Source organism: Giraffa tippelskirchi, chromosome 13 (genome assembly GCF_054371585.1).
Source record: "Giraffa tippelskirchi isolate mGirTip1 chromosome 13, T2T-mGirTip1v1.2.pri, whole genome shotgun sequence".
Taxonomy (NCBI): domain Eukaryota; kingdom Metazoa; phylum Chordata; class Mammalia; order Artiodactyla; family Giraffidae; genus Giraffa; species Giraffa tippelskirchi.
The window spans coordinates 68,117,144-68,137,391 of NC_137287.1; the positions used below are offsets into that span (position 1 = coordinate 68,117,144).

A 20,248-nucleotide genomic window follows, 5' to 3' on the forward strand; every position below is an offset into this window, starting at 1 on the left:
CACAGCCAAAAACAAATAACAACAATATTAAAGAAGCAAGAAATATTTGTTGCTTGTTCAAATACTGGTGAGGTTTCTATCTCTTGTTGGAACCCGGAGTGCTGCATCAATACGATAAATACAAACACCACCTAAAATTAAAACTGTTTCTGCAATGCCTCCCACTTAACAGACCTCCGTGATTCATCATTCCAGCTGAGAAATGCAATTCCTCCCCCTCCCTAGCACCAAGCAGCTCCTATTTTTTATTCAGCTTAATTTTTCAATAAGCTTGACCATTTATGTTCTTTCCTTCCTTCCCATTTTAAGCTAAAGATCTAGGGTGGGTGGTAAGTTATGAATGTGAGTAGGTTTTATGATAAATATACAATGTTACATGTCAGTTATATCTCAAAGCTGGAAAAAGAATAGAAGTGCAAAAAAAAAAAAAAAGTCACCCCCAATACACTTATCTTTAGGATATGATTTAGAAACTTAGAATAATGTTTTCTGTTATTCCCTCTGGTGCCACAATATTACAGTAATACAGTATGATATTTTAAAACCAGTTTGAAGAATTTTATAGATACCTCCTCCAACTGGTAAAAATAAAATTAGTGCCTATTTATTTTGCTAAACAGAAAACCACAGGCTCAAAATGGCATTACTTATTCTAAAGCACATGATACCAAATCCAGACTTAATACCTGACTTAATTTCTGTTTCAACCTTCCCCAGAAATGTTAACCTTAATTAACCAGTCTGGAATTTTCTGGTCAGCACCAAGAAGATAATCTGTCCTGTGGGCCCTCTCCACTCTGCCCCCAGAGGAAGAAGAGGCAATCTGCATGATAAAACCCCTGCCTTGCCCTTTCCCCTGCAAAGATAAGTCCTGGCCTAAAAACAATGCTTTTTTTTCTTTATGCTAACATCTCCTTTGTCCCACCCTTTTCCCTATAAAAACCTCCCATTTTGTACAGCGCCCTTGGAGCACCCTTGTAATTGCTGGATGGGATACTGTCCAATTCATGAATCACCTAACAAAGCCAATCAGATCTTCAAATCTACTCAGATGAATTTTGTCTTTTAACAACTGAATGCTTAACTTGTCCCCTGTGCTTAGTCAAGGCATCTGTCTTAATACACACAATCTCTTCTCAGGTTATCTACCTTTCTTTGTTTTGAGGATACGGAAGCTAAGTCTCAAAGATTGTAAGTAATTCATCTAAAAATCACAAGCCTGTAAATTTCCTGGCAGTTCAGGGGTTAGGACTCTACATTCTCATCGCCAAGGGCACTGGTTCCGTCCCTGGTTGGGGAACTAACATACCACAAGCTACACAGTGCAGCCAAAGAGAAAAAATCATAAGCCTGAAGTGAGAGTCTTATCCTCCATCCCTTGTGAGAACAGGTCTATGCTCTACTATCCCTAACTGGTCCTAACCTACTGAATGACTGATTCAGAAAGTTCTGACTCATTTAGACTCCAAGTGAAACATGAAAGTTCATTCTTCAGCTTCCCCTTAAATTCCAAATGTCTCTAATTTTAGATGACAACCCTTCCGCCTAGAATGGAAACCCACATCACAACAAACTAGCTAAGTGGTTCCTACACAGTCCTTATTTATAGCCTCAGCAATTTGATTTCTGAATAATAGCTTGGTTGTTATGCATAAAATACAGTCTCAGAAAAATAGCAATTACAGGTTCTTTTTTTAAACAAATGAGATACAAAATTAACATGTTAACTTATTACAGAAAACAGATCCATGAATATTTATTAACAGAAGGCAGTGACACTTCTCACTAAATCCTAGAATAGTCTGTCTTAACAAATGCTCATTAATGAATTAGTCAAAGAAAGTGGCATTAAGTGCACTAAATTTTCACAATGGTGTATTGCTCAGTTTAAATTTTTTTTTTTTAATTTATTTTCAGCCATACTATTAGGTATGTGGGATCTTAGTTCCTCGATCGGGGATTGAACCTGCACCCACTACATTGGAAACTCAGTCTTAACCACAGGACCACTAGGGACATCCCTGCTCAATTTCAAATAAGGAAAAAAAAAACCAGCAACAAAGCACTCTTGCTTCCACTTTTTTCCTCTTGAAAGAACATACAACTCTGAGGTGTCCCAAGGCTCACACGCTTCTTTTCAGTCATTTCCTAGGTGATCTCACCAAGTCTCTCATTTCTAGGTGCATCTGTGTGCCAATTACTCCCACACTGGTAGATCCACCCTGGCTGGACCTCTCTTCTGAACTTTAGGCTTGAAGGGTAGCAGAATATAGCACCCCTAAATATGATGCTTTAGCATAAGGATTGTTTTGAGTCAATTGTTTTGAGAAACTGCAGACAAAGGAGAAACCCTGGAAGCAGAGTAGAAGTTATCCCTTTGTAACAGAAATTTACATTTATAAAGGAAATATAAAGGAAATCTCCACTTATAAGTGTCTTCCTCTCCTACTAGGAAGATGATTCTAATTCACAAGAGAATCTTACTAATGGAGAAGGCACCCATTCAAATTTGCATAACAAACCTTTCCCTTGTTTACTGCTCTCCTTGGTAACCTCCCATAACTGGCTTCCCTCCACTCAACATCTTTTGTCTTTAGCTAAAGATGATATTCAAGGTGGTGGTTTGGGCTGCCTTAGAGTTTTAGTCATTTTTCCTAGGTAACTCCTACATACACATCAGATATGCATGTTAATAAACTTTTTAGGTGTTTTAGCCAAGAATTGAGAAGAATACAGGGTAAATTATTGTTCTTGCCCTGAAGACTCATACAACCAAAGAGCCTAGGTGGATGACTAAGAGTTACTTCCAAGATATTATGTCCAAAAGTAAGCTTCTGAGGGACTTTCCCTTGTGGTCCAATGGTTAAGATTCCAAGCTCCCAATGCAGGGGGCACAGGTTCGAGCCCTGGTCAGGGAACTAGATCCTGTATGCCGCAACTAAGCCCTGGGGCAGCCAAATTAGAAAAAAAAAAAAAAAAAGTAAGCTTATGATATTCCCCACAAAGCTATTCGTCTCAATCTTCTTCATCCCAGCTCATGGCACTTCCATCCTTCCAGTTAGTCAGTTCAAAAAAATCAGAATCTTACTCACTCTGTGCCTATCAGTTCTACTTTCAACATAAATCTAGAATCTGACTAGTCTCACCACCTTCAACCACTGCTACCATCACAGTCATTTTTCATGAGGCTTATTGTCATAGTCCCCTAACTGGTTTCCCTGTTTCTGCCCCTATCCTCACTCAGTTGTGTCCGACTTGGCCACCCCATGGACTGTAGCACACCAATCCAGGAGCTTGCTCAAACTCATGTCCATTGAGTCGGTGATGCCATCCAACCATCTCATTCTCTGTGTCCCCTTCTCCTCCCCCCTTCAATCTTTCCCAGCATCAGGGTCTTTTCCAGTGAGTGAGTTTTTCGCATCAGGTGGCCAAAGAATTGGAGTTTCAGCTTCAACATCAGTCCTTCCAATGAATATTCAGGACTGATTTCCTTTAGGATTGACTGGTTGGATCTCCTTGCAGTCCAAGGGACTCTAAAGAGTCTTCTCCAACACCACAGTTCAAAAGCATCAATTCTTCAATGCTCAGCTTTCTTTATAATCCAACTCTCACATCCATACATGACTACTAGAAAAACCATAGCTTTGACTAGATGGACCTTTGTTGGTAAAGTAATGTCTCTGCTTTTTAATGTGCTATCTAGGTTGGTCATAGCTTTTCTTCCAAGGAGCAAGCATCTTTAAATTTCATGGCTGCAATCACCATCTGCAGTGATTTTGGAGCCCAAGAAAATAAAGTCTCTCACTGTTTCCATTGTTTCCCCTCATTAGAGTCTAATATCAAAACAATAGCCAGAATAATTTGGTTGAAAGATAAACCAGATAATGTGATTCCTCTGTTCCATTCCCCTCATGTCTTTCCATCTTTGCAGTGTGTTTTATAATTTGATAGATATAGATATGTACATGCTCAGTTGCTCAGTTGTGTCTGACTCTTTGCGACCCCATGGACTGTAGCTTGCCACGCTCCTCTGTCCATAGAATTTTCCAAGCAAGAATACTGGAGTGGGTTGGCATTTCTTACTCCAGGGAATCTTCCTGACTCAGTGGATTCTTTACCAACTGCACTTCCTGGGAAGCCCTATATGTATATTGTATATATATATATATATATATACAATATACATATATTGGTCTTCATCCATGCTTCTTGCCTGACAGCAGCCCAAACCCTTGGAATTTCCTAAGCAACAAGCACAATGAGAGAATCTTATATTGTAATATTTGGTCTGCTGTCCTCAGTTTCTGAAATAGGGGGAAAAGGTGAACTGGGTGTCTTTGGCTATTCATGAGAAGCCCCTTTCAACCACACCTGATTTTATGTTAATGAAGTGACTTTTGAAAAGCTCCTAAGGATGGAGGTGGTTGCCAGGGGAACCAACCAGAAGGAGAGGGTTAGAACTTCCAATCCCACCTCCCCCAACCTCACTTTCAGAGAGGGCTAGAGGTTGAATCAATCACAAAAAGCCAATTATTCGGTAAATTTTGCCTGTGTAATGAAGGGTTTATAAAAATCCCTGAATTACAGGGTTAGAGAACTTCCAGGTTGGTAAACAAGAATGAATTCATGGGGTGCACCCCAAATTCCACAGGGACAGAATCCCCCGTGCCTCAGACCCTTCTAGACCTCACCCTATGTATCTCTTCCTCTGGTTGTTCATTCATGTCCTTTAATAGTCTTTGTAATAAACCAGTAGCCAAGTAAGTAAACTGGTTTCTTGAATTCTATGAGCCACTCTAGCAAATTAACTGAACTCAAGGAACCTCTGAGTTAGCCCTGGTTGTCAAAAGCACAGGTGACAACCTGGACTTGCAACTAGCCTCTGAAGAGGGAGGACAGGGACAGTCTTGTGGGACTGAGCCCTTAACCTGTGGAATCTGACACTATCTCCAGTTAAACTGCAGGACACAAGAACAAACTAGTGGTTACCAGTGGGGAGAGGGAGAGAGGGAGGGAGGCAAGATAGGGGTAGGGGATTAAGCAGTATAATACAAACTATCCGGTCCCATCACTTCATGGCAAATAGATGGGGAAACAGTGGAAACAGTGAGAGATTTTATTCTGGGGGACTCCAAAATCACTGCAGATGGTGACTGCAGCCATGAAACTAAAAGACACTTGCTCCTTGGAAGAAAAGCTATGACCAACCTAGACAGCATATTAAAAAGCAGAGACATTACTTTACCAACAAAGGTCCGTGTAGTCAAAGTTATGGTTTTTCCAGTGGTCACGTATGGATGTGAGAGTTGGACTATAAGGAAAGCTGAGCACTGCAGGACTGATGCTTTTGAACTGTGGTGTTGGAGAAGACTCTTAAGAGTCCCTTGGACTGCAAGGAGATCCAACCAGTCCATCCTAAAGGAGATCAGTCCTGCATATTCATTGGAAGGACTGATGTTGAAGCTGAAACTCCAATACTTTGGCCACCTGATGTGAAGAACCGACTCATTGAAAAAGATCCTGATGCTGGGAAAGACTGAAAGAGGGAGGAGAAGGGGATGACAGATGAGATGGTTGGATGGCATCACCGACTCGATGGACATGAATTTGAGCAAGCTTTGGGAGTTGGTAATGGACAAGGAAGCCTGGCGTGCTGCAGTCCATGGGGTCACAAAGAGTTGGACACGACTGAGCAACTGGACTGAACTGATGTAAGCTACAAGGATACACTGTACAACACGGAGAATATAGCCAACATTTTATAATAACTACAAACGGAGTATAACCTTTAAAAATTAGGAATAACTCTATTGTTCACCTGTGACTTATAATACATAATATTGTACAGCAACCATACTTTAAGTAAAATAAATAAATAAGCAAACTACAAGACACACCCAATCACTGTCTGCTGAGAATTAGAAAATTGCATGGGGGTGTTGGAAAAACCACATCTGACCACGTCATTCAAGGTTAGTGCTGCAGTCCTTACAACGATCTAGGTTCCACACCATGGGCACCATCCATTCCCCTTACCTCTGATCTCATTCATCTCCACTGCCCTCGCCCATCACTATTCTCCAGCGACACCAGCCTCATTGCTGGTCCTGTGACACCTATGCCCACTCTCCTTTACTTCTTGTCCTCTGCCTGGAACACTTGCTCCCTGATAGAGCAGAAAGGTCTCCCCTCAAGTCTGCAGTTCTTCCCCCCAAAGTCATTTGCAAGAAGTCTTCCTTGACCACAGAATCTAAAATTATAACCCTGTAAGACTTCCCTGGTGGTACAGAGGTTAAGACTCAGCACTTTCAATGCAGGAGGCTGAATTCCATCCTTGGTAGATCCCCACACGCCACGTTGTATGACCAAAAAAATAAAATTACAACCCCCTTCCACACTCCACACATTGTTTCTTCCATTGTGTTTCCTCCTTAGCAGTCACCGCCACTTAACTGACTTGTTATGGAGTCGGCTTGTTTATCGCTGCTTTCCTGCCTAGGATGTAAACTTCACAAAGGACAGGCTTCTGACGGTTTGCTGACTGGTGCCTCCCCAGTGCCTGATTCTCTCCTCACCCCAGGATTGCAGCTTCTCCCACGCACACCAGATACCAGAGCACCAGCACCGGCCTGGGTCCTGCGGATGAAGAGAAACTCACAGGGGCATCCGCGTCTCCTTTATTCAGACGACAAGCACTGACTGAGCCCCAGGCGCTGTCAGTTTGGCCGCTGAGTACAGCCAGCGCATTTTGCTGGAGAAGCTCCCCACCACGGAACACCAAGGAATCCAGGCGAGGAAGCCATCTCTCTTAGTCAACAAACAGAGCAGCTCAACACCGTGCCCACCATCTGCTAAAGCCAATGTGCTTCCACACCACCAATCAACCGGGTTCTGAGCGCACCCCCATCCCTTTTCACAAAGGCACTCACTGAATACAGTTCAGAGGAGGCAGCTGGGCTGGCAGCGCCATTTCACTGCGTCAGTCCCCACCACGGGGCTCTGGGTCCTTCATCCTACCCTAGAGAGACGCCAGTTCCAGGGCTGGTGTCTCAGCCAGCCCACCTGGCACCATGAGGCTTCCTGTCTTAGGGCATCTAGAGCAGTTAACCTAGTGAGGGCCATTTACGGGATTTCAAAAGGTTTTTAGAAAGAAAAATACTTCCCTCCTAGTCCCCCCACCCCAAGCATCAGATCTACATTATCCAAATAAAACTGGGACAGTGGAGGGTAAAGGATTATAAGATGAAAAAACTGTCCCAAAGGGTCAAGAACAAGATAGTTATATTGGCAAACACTTCCACGGTACTATGTACCCTATATGTATGTCGATCTTCCAGATTAACTCATTGAATGTTCGCTATGAACTCTGAAGGAGGCGCTGTGCATCACCACCTTGGCTGTTTTCCTGAAGAGATAAGGCGGCACAGAGAAGTTGACTAACTCGCCCAAGTCTTGAACCCTTAGAGTGTCATGAGGATTTATTTGAACCCAGGCAGTCTGGCCCCAGAGTCCGTGCTTGGTACACGGTAGTATATTTAGATATCAAAACAGCTGCTTTGGGGCTTGGAGCTAGAGAACCCGGGAGCGGGGGAGCGCGGGCAGAGGCGCGAGCCGCGGCGCAGGCCGCGCCGGTCACCTGGGACTGAACCGGAATTGTTCAAGAGTGGACTCGAGATTCTCGATAATCTTCCAGCACTCCTCGGTCTTGGGCGCCGAGCCGCCAAAGACCTCCATGGGCGCCACGGAGGTGGCTGCTAGGCCGTGCGCCGCCCGCGGAGTCCAGACCCCGGCGTCCAGCAGACCCCGGCGTCTAGACCCCCGGCGTCAGTTGCCATGGCGACTCCTGGGCAACCAGCCTTGCGCCAGAATCCCGGGGCGCTGGCGCGGAAGGCCTGGAGTCAGCCGAACCGGGAGTCGCCCGACTGCCGCTTCCACTGCCCACCTGGCTCAGGGCTTCCTGTCCTGGACTCTTACGGGTCAGGCCGCCGCTGACGTGTCCCCAGGAGAGCTGGACTCCTGAAGATAACCCGGCGGCAGCCCACCACGATCCGAACCCTCCGTGCCTTCTTCTGTGCGAAAGCTCTAAGCTCAGCCTCCTGCAAGGCCCATGCACTAGGGGGCATGGATTCCTGAGCTGTGTTCCTGCATCAACAACCCTCTGCACGCTACGTTCAACGAGCCTTGACAAGACAATCCTCGTTTTAGTGACCTTCCGCCCAGTGCTCCAGGAGGATGAAAAATAGTGCACCTGGCTAATAAGGATGCTCTTTACATAATGAGCCCTGGACTCTCTGAGCAATCCCATAATAAGAGGGAAACTGGCAGCTGATGAATTGCCTACACCTACCACTTGCCCATAAACATAGGCGTTTGTGGACAAAAATTTATTTACAGAAATGCTCCTGCTGCTAAGTCGCTTCAGTTGTGTCCGACTCTGTGCGACCCCAGAGATGGCAGCCTACTGGGCTCCTCCGTCCCTGGGATTCTCCAGGCAAGAACACTGGAGTGGGTTGCCATTTCCTTCTCCAATACATGAAAGTGAAAAGTGAAAGTGAAGTCCCTCAGTCGTGTCCGACTCTTCGAGATCCCATGGATTGAAGCCTACCAGGCTCCTCCGTCCATGGGATCTTTCAGGCAAGAGTACTGGAGTGGGATGCCATTGCCTTCTCCAATTTACAGAAATAAAATGGGTTAAAATTTATATTTAACATAAAGTGTCAGAACCGATGTATTGTTTTAAACTATACCGTATTTATTTACTATTTCTTTGGTCTTGTCTTGGGGCATGTGGGATCCATCTTGGTTCCCAACCAAGGATCCAAGAGCCGTCCCTTGCACTGGCAGCAGGGTGGCTTAACCACAGGCCCACCAGGTAAGTCACTAAGCTATAAGGTGTTGTGTGGAATTCATTATTACTGTTTCTACAATAATAAGAGAAGTTCCTTAGAGTGAAATTGTTACTTATCCTTTATTTTAAATTATGTACCACCTTGAAATGATAGCAAACATATTTCTGACATCATCCTCATGTCATTGCCTGGTCTTCAGTTCAGTTCAGTCCCTCAGTTGTGTCCAACTCTCTGCAACCCCATGAACCGCAAGCAGCACGCCAGGCCTCCCTGTTCATCACCAGCTCCCGGAGTCTGCTCAAACTCATCTCCACTGAGTTGGTGGTGCCATCAAACCATCTCATCCTCTGTCATCCCCTTCTCCTCCTGCCTTCAATCTTTCCCAGCATCAGGGTCTTTTCCAATGAGTCAGCTCTTTGCATCAGGTAGACAAAGTATTGGGGTTTCAGCTTCAACATCAGTCCTTCCAGTGAACACTCAGGACTGATCTACTTTAGAATGGACTGGTTGGATCTCCTTGCTGTCCAAGGGACTCTCAAGAGTCTTCTCCAACAGTTCAAAAGCATCAATTCTTTGGCGCTCAGCTTTCTTTATAGTCCAACCCTCACATGCATACATGGCTACCAGAAAAACCATAGCCTTGACTAGATGGAACTTTGTTGGCAAAGTAATGTCTCTGCTTTTTAATATGCTGTCTAGGGTGGTCATAACTTTCCTTCCAAGGAGTAAGCATCTTTTAATTTCACAGCTGCAATCACCATCTGCAGTGATTTTGGAGCCCCCCAAAATAAAGTCAGCCACTGTTTCCACTGTTTCCCCATCTATTTGCCATGAAGTGATGAGACTGGATGCCATGATCTTAGTTTTCTGAATGTTGAGCTTTAAGCCAACTTTTTCAATCTCCTCTTTCACTTTCATCAAGAGGCTCTTTAGTTCTTCTTCACTTTCTGCCATAAGGGTGGTGTCATCTGCATATCTGAGGTTATTGATATTTCTCCCAGCAATCTTGATTCCAGCTTGTGCTTCATCCAGCCTGGCATTTTGTATGATGCCCTCTGCATATAAGTTAAATAAGCAGGGTGACAATATATGGCTTTCATGTACTCCTTTCCCAGTTTGGAACCAGTCTGTTATTCCATGCCCAGTTCTAACTGTTGCTTCCTGACCTGCTTACAGAATTCTCAGGAGGCAGGTCAGGTGGTCTGGTATTCCCATTTCTTTCAGAATTTTTCACAGTTTATTGTGATCCACATAGTCAAAGGCTTTGACATAGTCAATAAAGCAGAAATAGATGTTTTTCTGGAACTTTCTTGCTTTTTTGGTGATCCAACGGACACTGGCAATTTGATCTCTGGTGTCTCTGCCTTTTCTAAATCCAGCTTGAACATCTGGAAGTTCACAGTTCAAGTATTGTTGAAGCCTGGCTTGGAGAATTTTGAGCATTACTTTACTAGCGTGTGAGAGGAGTGCAATTATGCAGTAGTTTGAGCATTCTTTGGCATTGCCTTTCTTTGGGATTGGAATGAAAACTGACCTTTTCCAGTCCTGTGGCCACTGCTGAGTCTTCCAAATTTGCTGGCATATTGAGTGCAGCACTTTCACAGCATCATCTTTTAGGATTTGAAAGAGCTCAACTGGAATTCTATTACCTCCACTAACTTTGTTTGTAGTGATACGTCCTAAGGCCCATTTGACTTCACATTCCAGGATGTCTGGCTCTAGGTGAGTGATCACACCATCATGATTATCTGGGTCATGAAGATCTTTTTTGTTTAGTTCTTCTGTGTGTTCTTGCCACCTCTTCTTAATATCTTCTGCTTCTGTTAGGTCCATACCATTTCTGTTCCTTATTGTGCCCATCTTTGCATAAAATGTTCCCTTGGTATCTCTAATTTTCTTGAAGAGATCCCTAGTCTTTCCTATTCTATTGTTTTCCTCTATTTCTTTGCATTGATCACTGAGGAAGGCTTTCTTAGCTCTCCTTGCTATTCTTTGGAACTCTGCATTCAAATGGGTATATCTTTCCTTTTTTTCCTTTGCTTTTCGCTTTTCTTCTTTTCACAGCTATTTGTAAGGCCTCCTCAGGCAGCCATTCTGCTTTTTTGCATTTCTTTTTCTTGGGGATGGTCTTGATCCCTGTCTCCTGTACAATGTCACAAATCTCCGTCCATAGTTCATCAGGCACTCTGTCTATCAGATCTAGTTCCTTAAATCTATTTCTTACTTCCACTGTATAATCATAAGGAATTTGATTTAGGTCATACCTGAATGGTCTAGTGGTTTTCCCTACTTTCTTCAATTTAAGTCTGAATTTGGCAATAAGGAGTTCATGATCTGAGCCACAATCAGCTCCCGGTCTTGTTTTTGCTGACTGTATAGAGCTTCTCTATCTTTGGCTGCAAAGAATATAATCAATCTGATTCCAGTGTTGGCCATCTGGTGACGTCCATGTATAGAGTCTTCTCCTGTGTTGTTGGAAGAGGGTGTTTTCTATGACCAGTGTGTTCTCTTGGCAAAACTCTATTAGCCTTTGCCCTGCTTCATTCTGTACTCGAAGGCCAAATTTGCCTGTTACGCCAGGTGTTTCTTGACTTTCTACTTTTGCATTCCAGTCCCCTATAATGAAAAGGACATCTTTTTTGGGTGTTAATTCTAAAAGGTCTTGTAGGTCTTCATAGAACTGTTGAACTTCAGCTTCTTCAGCATTACTGGTCGGGGCATAGACTTGGATTACTGTGATACTGAATGGTTTTCCTTGGAAACAAACAGAGATCATTCTGTCGTTTTTGAGATTGCATTCAAGTACTGCATTTCAGACTCTTTTGTTGACTATGAGGGCTACTCCATTTCTTCTAAGGGATTCTTGCCCACAGTAGTAGATATAATGGTCAGCTGAGTTGAATTCACCCATTCCAGTCCATTTTAGTTTGGTGATTCCTAAAATGTCGATGTTCACTCTTGCCATCTCCTGTTTGACCACTTCCAATTCGCCTTGATTCATGTACCTAACATTTCAGGTTCCTATGCAATATTGCTCTTTACAGCATCGGACCTTGCTTCTATCACCAGTCACATCCACATCTGGGTGTTGTTTTTGCTTTGGCTTCGTCTCTTCATTGTTTCTGGACTTATTTCTCCACTGATCTCTAGTAGCATCTTGGGTGCCTACCGACTTAGGGAATTCATCTTTCAGTGTCCTATCTTTTTGCCTTTTCATACTGTTCATGGGGTTCTCAAGGCTAGAATACTGAAGTGGTTTGCCATTCCCTTCTCCAGTGGACCACATTTTGTCAGACCTCTCCACCAAGACCTGTCTGTCTTCGGTGGCCCTACATGGCATGGCTTAGTTTCATTGAGTTAGACAAGGCTATGATCTGTGTGATTAGATTGCCTGGTCTTAGAACTAAGTAATTTCAATTTAGAATGAAGCATTTCCAACTGTTGTCCACAGGAAAACAAAATATTTTCTTCTCTCTCATAATAATTGTGTAAAAAGAAGTTAGTCTGGTATTTGAAGCTCAAAATACAATAATAAATCACTGTAACATTATCACTACTCTTAAAGACAAAAGTGAAAAGACCCAAATGCCTGACAAAGTTCATAAACAGTGCCAAGATAATCTTCCATGAAGGTTCATTTTCCTTGTGGAAGTTGAAGGAAAGAGAAAAAGAGCTACTTTTACTGTATAGTGGCTTTTTAAATTTTTATTAATTTTAATTTATTTCTTTGGCTGTGCCAGGTCTTAGTTGTGGCATGTAGGATCTTTAATTGAAGCACTTGAAGTCTTCGTTGGACCATGTGTGAGATCTAGTTCCCAGACCAGGGAATGAACCTGGGCCCCTTGCATTGGGAGCATTGAGTCTTAGCCACTGGACCACCAGGGAAATCCCTATGGTGGATTTTCTTTTCAAAATCTAACTTCTAAGTCTACTTAGGAAAATTTTACTATTAATCAAAAGAGTATTTAAAAAATATATATGCAAGTATAATATATATATATTAAATACATTGTCTTGTCTTAGGTGAATTTTTATTTTACCTAAATGCATATGAAATTTTTTAAATGAGTTAAATTCCAAGTTAAAGTAAAAAGCCTAATCTGTTCAGAACCCAGGTCAAGACAGGGAAAAGACTGACAAGCTGTTGGCTATTTAGTTAATGCAGTGTTAAATGAATGTTTTGAAACTGAGGAGGGAGATCTCAGGACAGATTTCATGAGTCGTTGGTCAGCTCTGTCCTGTGTTTGTTGACCTATAGGGGCTGCATAGTTACACCGTCCCACAAAAACATGTACCGAACAAAACCTTTTTGTTTGAAACCATGCTATATAGCATATCGAGGAGCTTCCGATTTCAGTGTCTAGGAGACCAAGTTATGATGATGTTGTTTTTGAAACTATTAATTACATAACACTTCTTAACAGTTACTTACATTGACCCCTCAGGTGTTCTGCCTTGCAAAATTATTCATTTCACATCACATTCCCACCTTCAATACCCAGGGTTGGCACTGTCAGAGTATTTATCATTACTAAATGCAGACCTTTTGTATCACATGTTGAATTCATTGATGGTTGCTAGTGGAAAGCTCATGAGCTCTGGGTTAAACATTAAGACAAAAAAAACAGTAGTTCTGAAACTGGCTTTAGTATATGGGACAAATTTTCTGTTTTTGTTTTAACATCTCTGAGCCTCTCTTTTTTCACCATTATAGATAAGATAATCAATCTTTCCCAGGGTGATTGGGAATAATCCATAAAGCAAGAAAAGCAGGCAGCATGGAACACACTGCAAGCCCAATGCTAACCAGGCCCAGGCCTTCAGAGAGTGTGTTCTTTCCTTCTAAACCACAACTGAGGAATGTATTCTTCAAAGTTTTCCATTTTTAAAAAAGTTGAATATTTCATTAGCTACAATAATTTTTACTTGCTAAATTAATAGGACTTGGGCTCCAATTGTAAATTTTCAAGTGCTTCTCTGAAACATATATAAATATAGTGTGTCCTTATATGAAAAGATCACCTACCAATTATTAAAAGTGTTAACATCTCAGATTAAATAGCATGAGGATTTGATTAAGAGTCAAGTGCTGGCTCTAAACATAGTAATTTATATATTGCAGTTGGATATTATCAGTTCTAGAGCCTAGTAAAAGCCAAGAGAGTTTCAGTGTAGGTTTGTAATTTAAATTCTTTCTAGAGCGTCATCCTATGTAAAGTGCTTATTTTTCTTTTATCATCAGCTGTAATCTATGATTATGTGGTGCAGGCTCTGTTATGTAAACTTGTCTTATGTCATGCTTCATCCTAAACCAAAGTTCTTAAATAAAGAGTTGGAAAAGGAAATAGCAAGCCCCTTAGCCAGGACATGCATGCATGCTCAGTTGCTCAGTTGTGTTTGACTCTTTGTGACCCCATGGACTGCAACCTGCCAGGTTCCTCTGTCCATGAGATTTCCCAGGCAAGAATTCTGGCATGGGTTGCCAATTCCTACTCCAGGGGATGTTCCTGACCCAGGATTGAACCTGAGTCTCTTGCATCTCCTGCACTGGCAGACAGATTCTTTGTCACTGAGCCACCTGGGAAGCAATGACAATATTATGGTATTAAATCCTTCATGGAAAAACTCCTGAGACTCGATCATTTTAATATGTTAAATTTGGCTGCAGTGAGATAACACGTCCACTCTTGTAAAAAATGAATCAATAAGTGTTTGTTGTCTGGCTAAAGCTGAAAACAAAGATAAGAAGCTTGATAGGCAGTTTGGACAGGAGTAACTTTGATATATGGGCTTTAGATCTTACTGCCAAATGTTTTTGACCACTGTACTAAAGGTATCCTCTATTTAAAGGTAAGTTTAGATCTTTAAAAGGGAGATCAATAAAAATGTGAGGAAAATGGTAGAGTTTAGCCATCTGCAGAAATGAATCCATCTGAGGTGAAAATTCCCTGGTGGTCCGTGTTAGGACTCCAAGCTTCTACTGCAGGGGGTACAGGCTTGATCACTAGTTGGGGAACTAAGATTCACCCAACCTTACAGCACAGGCCAAAAATAAAAAAAGAAAAGAGTCCATCTGAGAGAAGATTTATGAACCTGGGGATGAAGGGAATTTGGGAAATCTCCAGGTCTGATCATGTGACCAGAATGGATCTTCATGGTTGGGACACAAGATATCTGTAGCGTGCATTACAATATAGTGAGGTGATTCAGGAAAGGTAGAAGTCTGAATGGAGAGTAATAAAAAGGCAGTTATCATATTTCATGCAATATATTGAAAGATGTTAAAAATGTGAATCTTAGAATCAGTGAAATAAGGTATAATAAGAATTTACCAGACCAAAATTTGCCTGGGGGCTCTGTTTCATCAGATCCTAGAGGGATCTAATCTCATGAGATGTGGAATACTCATGAGATTATTTTTATCCAAGTTAAAGTATTTTATCCAAGTTATGTTTTTTCCATAACTTGGATAAAATACTCACGTATTACCATCTATTTCTGTTCGTTTTCCGGTGTCACAAGGCAGCTTGCCAATAACTATTTCAGATTTACAGGTACATAGATTACCAAGAAAACTTGGTCTAGGCAGCAAAACTGTGATTTTGGTTGGTGTGAGTATTCCCGTGTAGCCTGACCTAATGAACTGATAAAATAAGGATTTAGATTCAGCTTCTCATGGACTAGACTCAGAGGCAAGGCTTTTCCCACAACAAACCTGCAAGTCAGGCTTTGCCTGGGCAGTGAGCTCAGCTCATTGACATCCTATAACTGCAACATTAGGCACTCGTCATTGTATTTCAGCTTCAAACCCTACCTTGGAAAAGTGGTAGAAAAAAATTTCAAATTTAGCAATTTTGTGAATGAGAGAAGAACGATGGACATAGGTGAATACAGTAGCATGAAACTCAGGTTGTTATTCTTCCGATGTATGTTTATTTACCTAGTGCACACTGAAAGGTATTATATTCATATAACATGGGTTATCCTATAGCATATAACCAAGGTGCTGATCAGGACACAGCCCAGGGATGGTCCACCCACTGTCGCTTAAATCAGGAAGCCCACATGACAAGAGGGACTACTCCAGGCTCTGTTGTTAACAGTTCTAGACCAACAAGCCACGTTGTGCCCATTAATACACTAAACATCAGCAACGGGTTTTTATTGAATGTTATGGTTTATTGACTATCACAGTAGGTGTTAGAAGCAGGCTTGAATTGGTGACTTTAAAGATCTTCAAGATATGTCAGCCAAAATAGTTCCGAAATCCTCCCATGCTTGCAGAAATAGTACGCAAGAACCTCAGGAAGGTTGTTAACTTAAACCCTGAGGAATCAGGCTTGATCTTCTAATAGCCTTCTGTCTAGCCCTTGCTGTATAGTTTCCTGATCCCCACCAGAAGGGCTTAGAATATTGGTTCTGGAAAGTTAGCAGAGAAACCATCCATACCTAACTAGTCAGAATACCTGAAAGAACAGGAATGTGGGACTTTGTGAACCTCTCTGAACCAGGTTGCATAAACTATTTGAGCTCTGCTTACTAATGAGTGCTTTTTATTTCTCTCTCTCTCTTTTTAATTTGTTTTAGTTTTGTTTTTATTTTTTGAGTGTTTGTTCAAATAAATGTCTGAAATGCTTTTGTTATAAGCTGAAAGCAACGTTGTGGAGAAATAGCTAACATTGACTTTCATCAAACTTCTTTCAAGGATGCAGCATCTATCCAAAGAAACCTAATAATTGCATGTAACCAAAGTTTTCTGGGAAGCCAGAGGAAATCGTAAAAGCTACTTTAATATGACTGATTTTGATGTATAAAATATATATCTTATTCATCCTTGTATCCCCAGGGCAATGCATGCCATCCACATAGTAGGTGTTTACTTAAGTACTTATCAAGTAAATCAATGACTAACTTTGTTTAGTCTGTTTTTGGAACAGACTGGTTCCAAATAGGAAAAGGAGTATGTCAAGGCTGTATATTGTTACTGTGCTTATTGTCACTGTATTTATATGCAGAGTACATCATGAGAAATGCTGGGCTGGATGAAGCACAAGCTGGAATCAAGATTGCTAGGAGAAATACCAATAACCTCAGATATGCAGATGACACCACCCTTATGGCAGAAAGTGAAGAAGAACTAAAGAGCCTCTTGATGAAAGTGAAAGAGGAGAGTGAAAAAGTTGTCTTAAAGCTCAACATTCAGAAAACAAATATCATGGCATCCAGTCCCATCTGCTAAGTCACTTCAGTCGTGGCCGACTCTGTGCGACCCCATAGACGGAAGCCCACCAGGCTCCCCCATCCCTGGGATTCTCCAGGCAAGAACACTGGAGTGGATTGCCATTTCCTTCTCCAATGCATGAAAGTGAAAAGTGAAAATGAAGTTGCTCAGGCTTGTCCGACTCTCAACAACCCCATGGACTGCAGCCTACCAGGCTCCTCCGTCCATGGGATTTTCCAGGCAAGAGTACTGGAGTGGGGTGCCATTGCCTTCTCCGATCACTTCATGGCAAATAGATGGGGAAACAGTGGAAACAGTGGCTGACTTTATTTTGGGGGGCTCCAAAATCATTGCAGATGGTGATTGCAGCCATGAAATTAAAAGACACTTACTCCTTGGAAGGAAGGTTATGACCAACTTAGATACCTTTGACTAGACTGGTTTTTCCAGTAGTCATGTATGGATGTGAGAGTTGGACTTTAAAGAAAGCTGAGCACTGAAGAACTGATGCTTTTGAACTGTGGTGTTGGAGAAGACTCTTGAGAGTCCCTTGGACTGCGAGGAGATCCAACCAGTCCATCTTAAAGGAAATCAGTCTTGAATGTTCACTGATGTTGAAGCTGAAACTCCAATACTTTGTCCACCTGATGCGAAGAGCTGACTCCTTTGAAAAGACCCTAATGCTGGGAAAGATTGAAGGCAAGAGGAGAAGGGGATGACAGAGGATGAGATGGTTGGATGGCATCACTGACTCAATGGAGATGAGTTTGCGTAAACTCCAGGAGTTGGTGATGGACAGGGAGGCCTGGCGTGCTGCAGTCCATGGGATCACAACGAGTCAGACACGACTGAGCAACTGATCTGACTGACTGAACTCTGTTTAAGTTCTTTTATTTTTAATCTTTATTTATTTGACTGCACTGGATCTCAGTTGTGATGTACAGGATCTTCAATCTTTGTTGTGGCATGAAGGATCTTCAGTTTGCGGCGTGCAAACTCTTAGTTGGAATCTAGTTCCCTGACCAAGGATCAAACCTTGGCCCCCTGCATTGGGAGCATGGAGTCTTAGCCACTGGACCACCAGGGATGTCTCTGTTATTCTTAATTGTTGTATGTCTATCTCTGTCTCACAGATTATGATAATCTCTAGGAAAGGGCCTTATTTATCTTTGTATAAGTGGAACAGGCATTGCATGTGACACATAAAAGATGTTCAAAATGCTTTCATAGAGTGTTCCCTGGTGGCCTAAGGGTTAGAATTCCAGCCTTTCACTGCTAGGGGCCAGTGTTCAATCCCTGGTCAGGGAACTATTAATAAGATCCTACAAGCCTCACTAGCCACCCCTCCCCAAAAAAGGCATTCCAAGAGTCGTAAGTAGTATCACCTCAAAGACAGGGAACAGATGATGACACCTTCTCAGACACAGTTGTTAGGGACCTTTCTGCTGCATTGCTAATGAAATGTTGGTTTAATGAACTTTTATCTCTGTATCCAGTTTTCTGAGACATAATCTATATTTTAATGGCCTTTAGGCAGATCAATAGAGGAAAGACTGAACAGGTAATTTACCTCCTTAATCAGGAAATCTTTGTGACTAAATAGGCTTCTTAATAAAGCACAGCATCTTAGTCAGTCTCTACTTCCTCTCCTTTGGCACAAAGGAAATGTTCAGCTCTTTTATTTTCAAAAACCTCCACGTGTCTCAGTTAACCAGCTGCCTGTATGTGGCTTTGCTGATTTGTGGACTGCTACTGAGTTATAAAAGGTAAAAAAAAAAAAGGAAGAAAGAGAAAGCAAAAAAAAAAAAAAAAAAGACCAAGCAAAGAGAGAAGTGATTATAGTATTAATAAAAAATCCAAACCACCAGCGGGTGAATTTCATCCTTGTTTAACAACTCTAGTGATAGTGGAGGCCACTCAACACTTACCTGATTTTTTTTTCTTAAAAGAGAACTTCTTTGCTTTAGGAATCAAAACATTTAATTGTTTTCACCAACACTTTGTTCTGTGGATCTCTCTCAATCCATTTTCTCACAAAGATTTAGCAACAAAAGTTCTGATTAGGTATCATGTTCCCAAGACTTTCGTCTTAGACAGCATTGAGTCAGGTGGTCTAAGTGCTCAACCTACCACCTAGGCATCAACAAAACATCTGAGGGAAATGCGTGGATCCTTCAGTGGGTGGCCGCACCAGACATTTTAAAAAGCACATTTTCCTTGCAAAGTCACAGGATAGCAAGCACATGGGCTGATCTGGAGAGGCATAGATTATATTAGATTTCTATGTGGTTTGGGCTTCCCTGGTGGCTCAGACAGTAAAGCATCTGCCTACAATGTGGGAGACTCGGGTTCAATCCCTAGGTAGGGAAGATCGCCTGGAGAAAGAAATGGCAACCCACTCCAGTATTCTTGCCTGGAAAATCCCATGGACAGAGGAGCCTGGTAGGCTACAGTCCATAGGGTCACAAAGAGTCGGACATGACTGAATGACTTCACTTTGGGCTTCCCTGGTAGCTCAGCTGGTAAAGAATCTGCCTGCATTGTAGGAGATCCTGATTTGATTCCTGAGTCGGGAAGTTCCCCTGGAGAAGGGATAGGCTACCCACTCCCATATTCTCAGGCTTCCCTGGTGGCTCAGATAGTAAAGAATCCACCTGCAATGTGGGAGACCTGGGTTTGATCCCTGGGTTGGGAAGATCCCCTGGAGGAGGGCATGGCAACCCACTCCAGTATTTTTGCCTGGAGAATCTCTATGGAGAGAGGAGCCTAACAGGCTACTGTCCATGGGCTTGCAAAGAGTTGGACATGACTGAGTGACTAAGCACTGCTATTTGGTTTAACAAATCAGAGATGCATTTATCTATTTATATAGTATGGGGATCTCAGTTCCCTGACCAGGGATCGAACCCATGCTGTATGCACTGAAAGCTGGGAGTCCTAACTACTGGACCGCCAGGGAATTCCCCAGAGGTGAATTTAACTGGTGATATTGTGTTCTTTGGTTGGCGCTGCTTCCCACCTGGAGCCTGGCGGGACCATGCAGTCAGTAGAGGGCACCCCAGTCAACCAGCCAAAGACAGAGAAGGAGTATTTCTGGGCCGACTTATCGCCAATACCCTGGAATTTAAAACAACCACAGCTATGCTGTGTAAAATGACCTCCCAGGTTATTTTGCTGC

The 20,248-nt window shown here is 42.4% G+C and overlaps 1 protein-coding gene across 1 annotated transcript in view; it reads right to left on the reverse strand.

Moving 5' to 3' along the window:
• Positions 1–7,819, reverse strand: part of C13H10orf67 (chromosome 13 C10orf67 homolog) — a 96,902-nt gene extending 89,083 nt beyond the window's left edge. Inside the window, exon 1 of the mRNA XM_081556780.1 lies at positions 7,637–7,819. Coding sequence (XP_081412906.1) covers positions 7,637–7,734 — 98 coding nt within the window. The 5' untranslated portion in view covers positions 7,735–7,819. The remainder of the gene's footprint in view (positions 1–7,636) is intronic.
• Between the last annotated feature and the right edge of the window lie 12,429 nt (positions 7,820–20,248).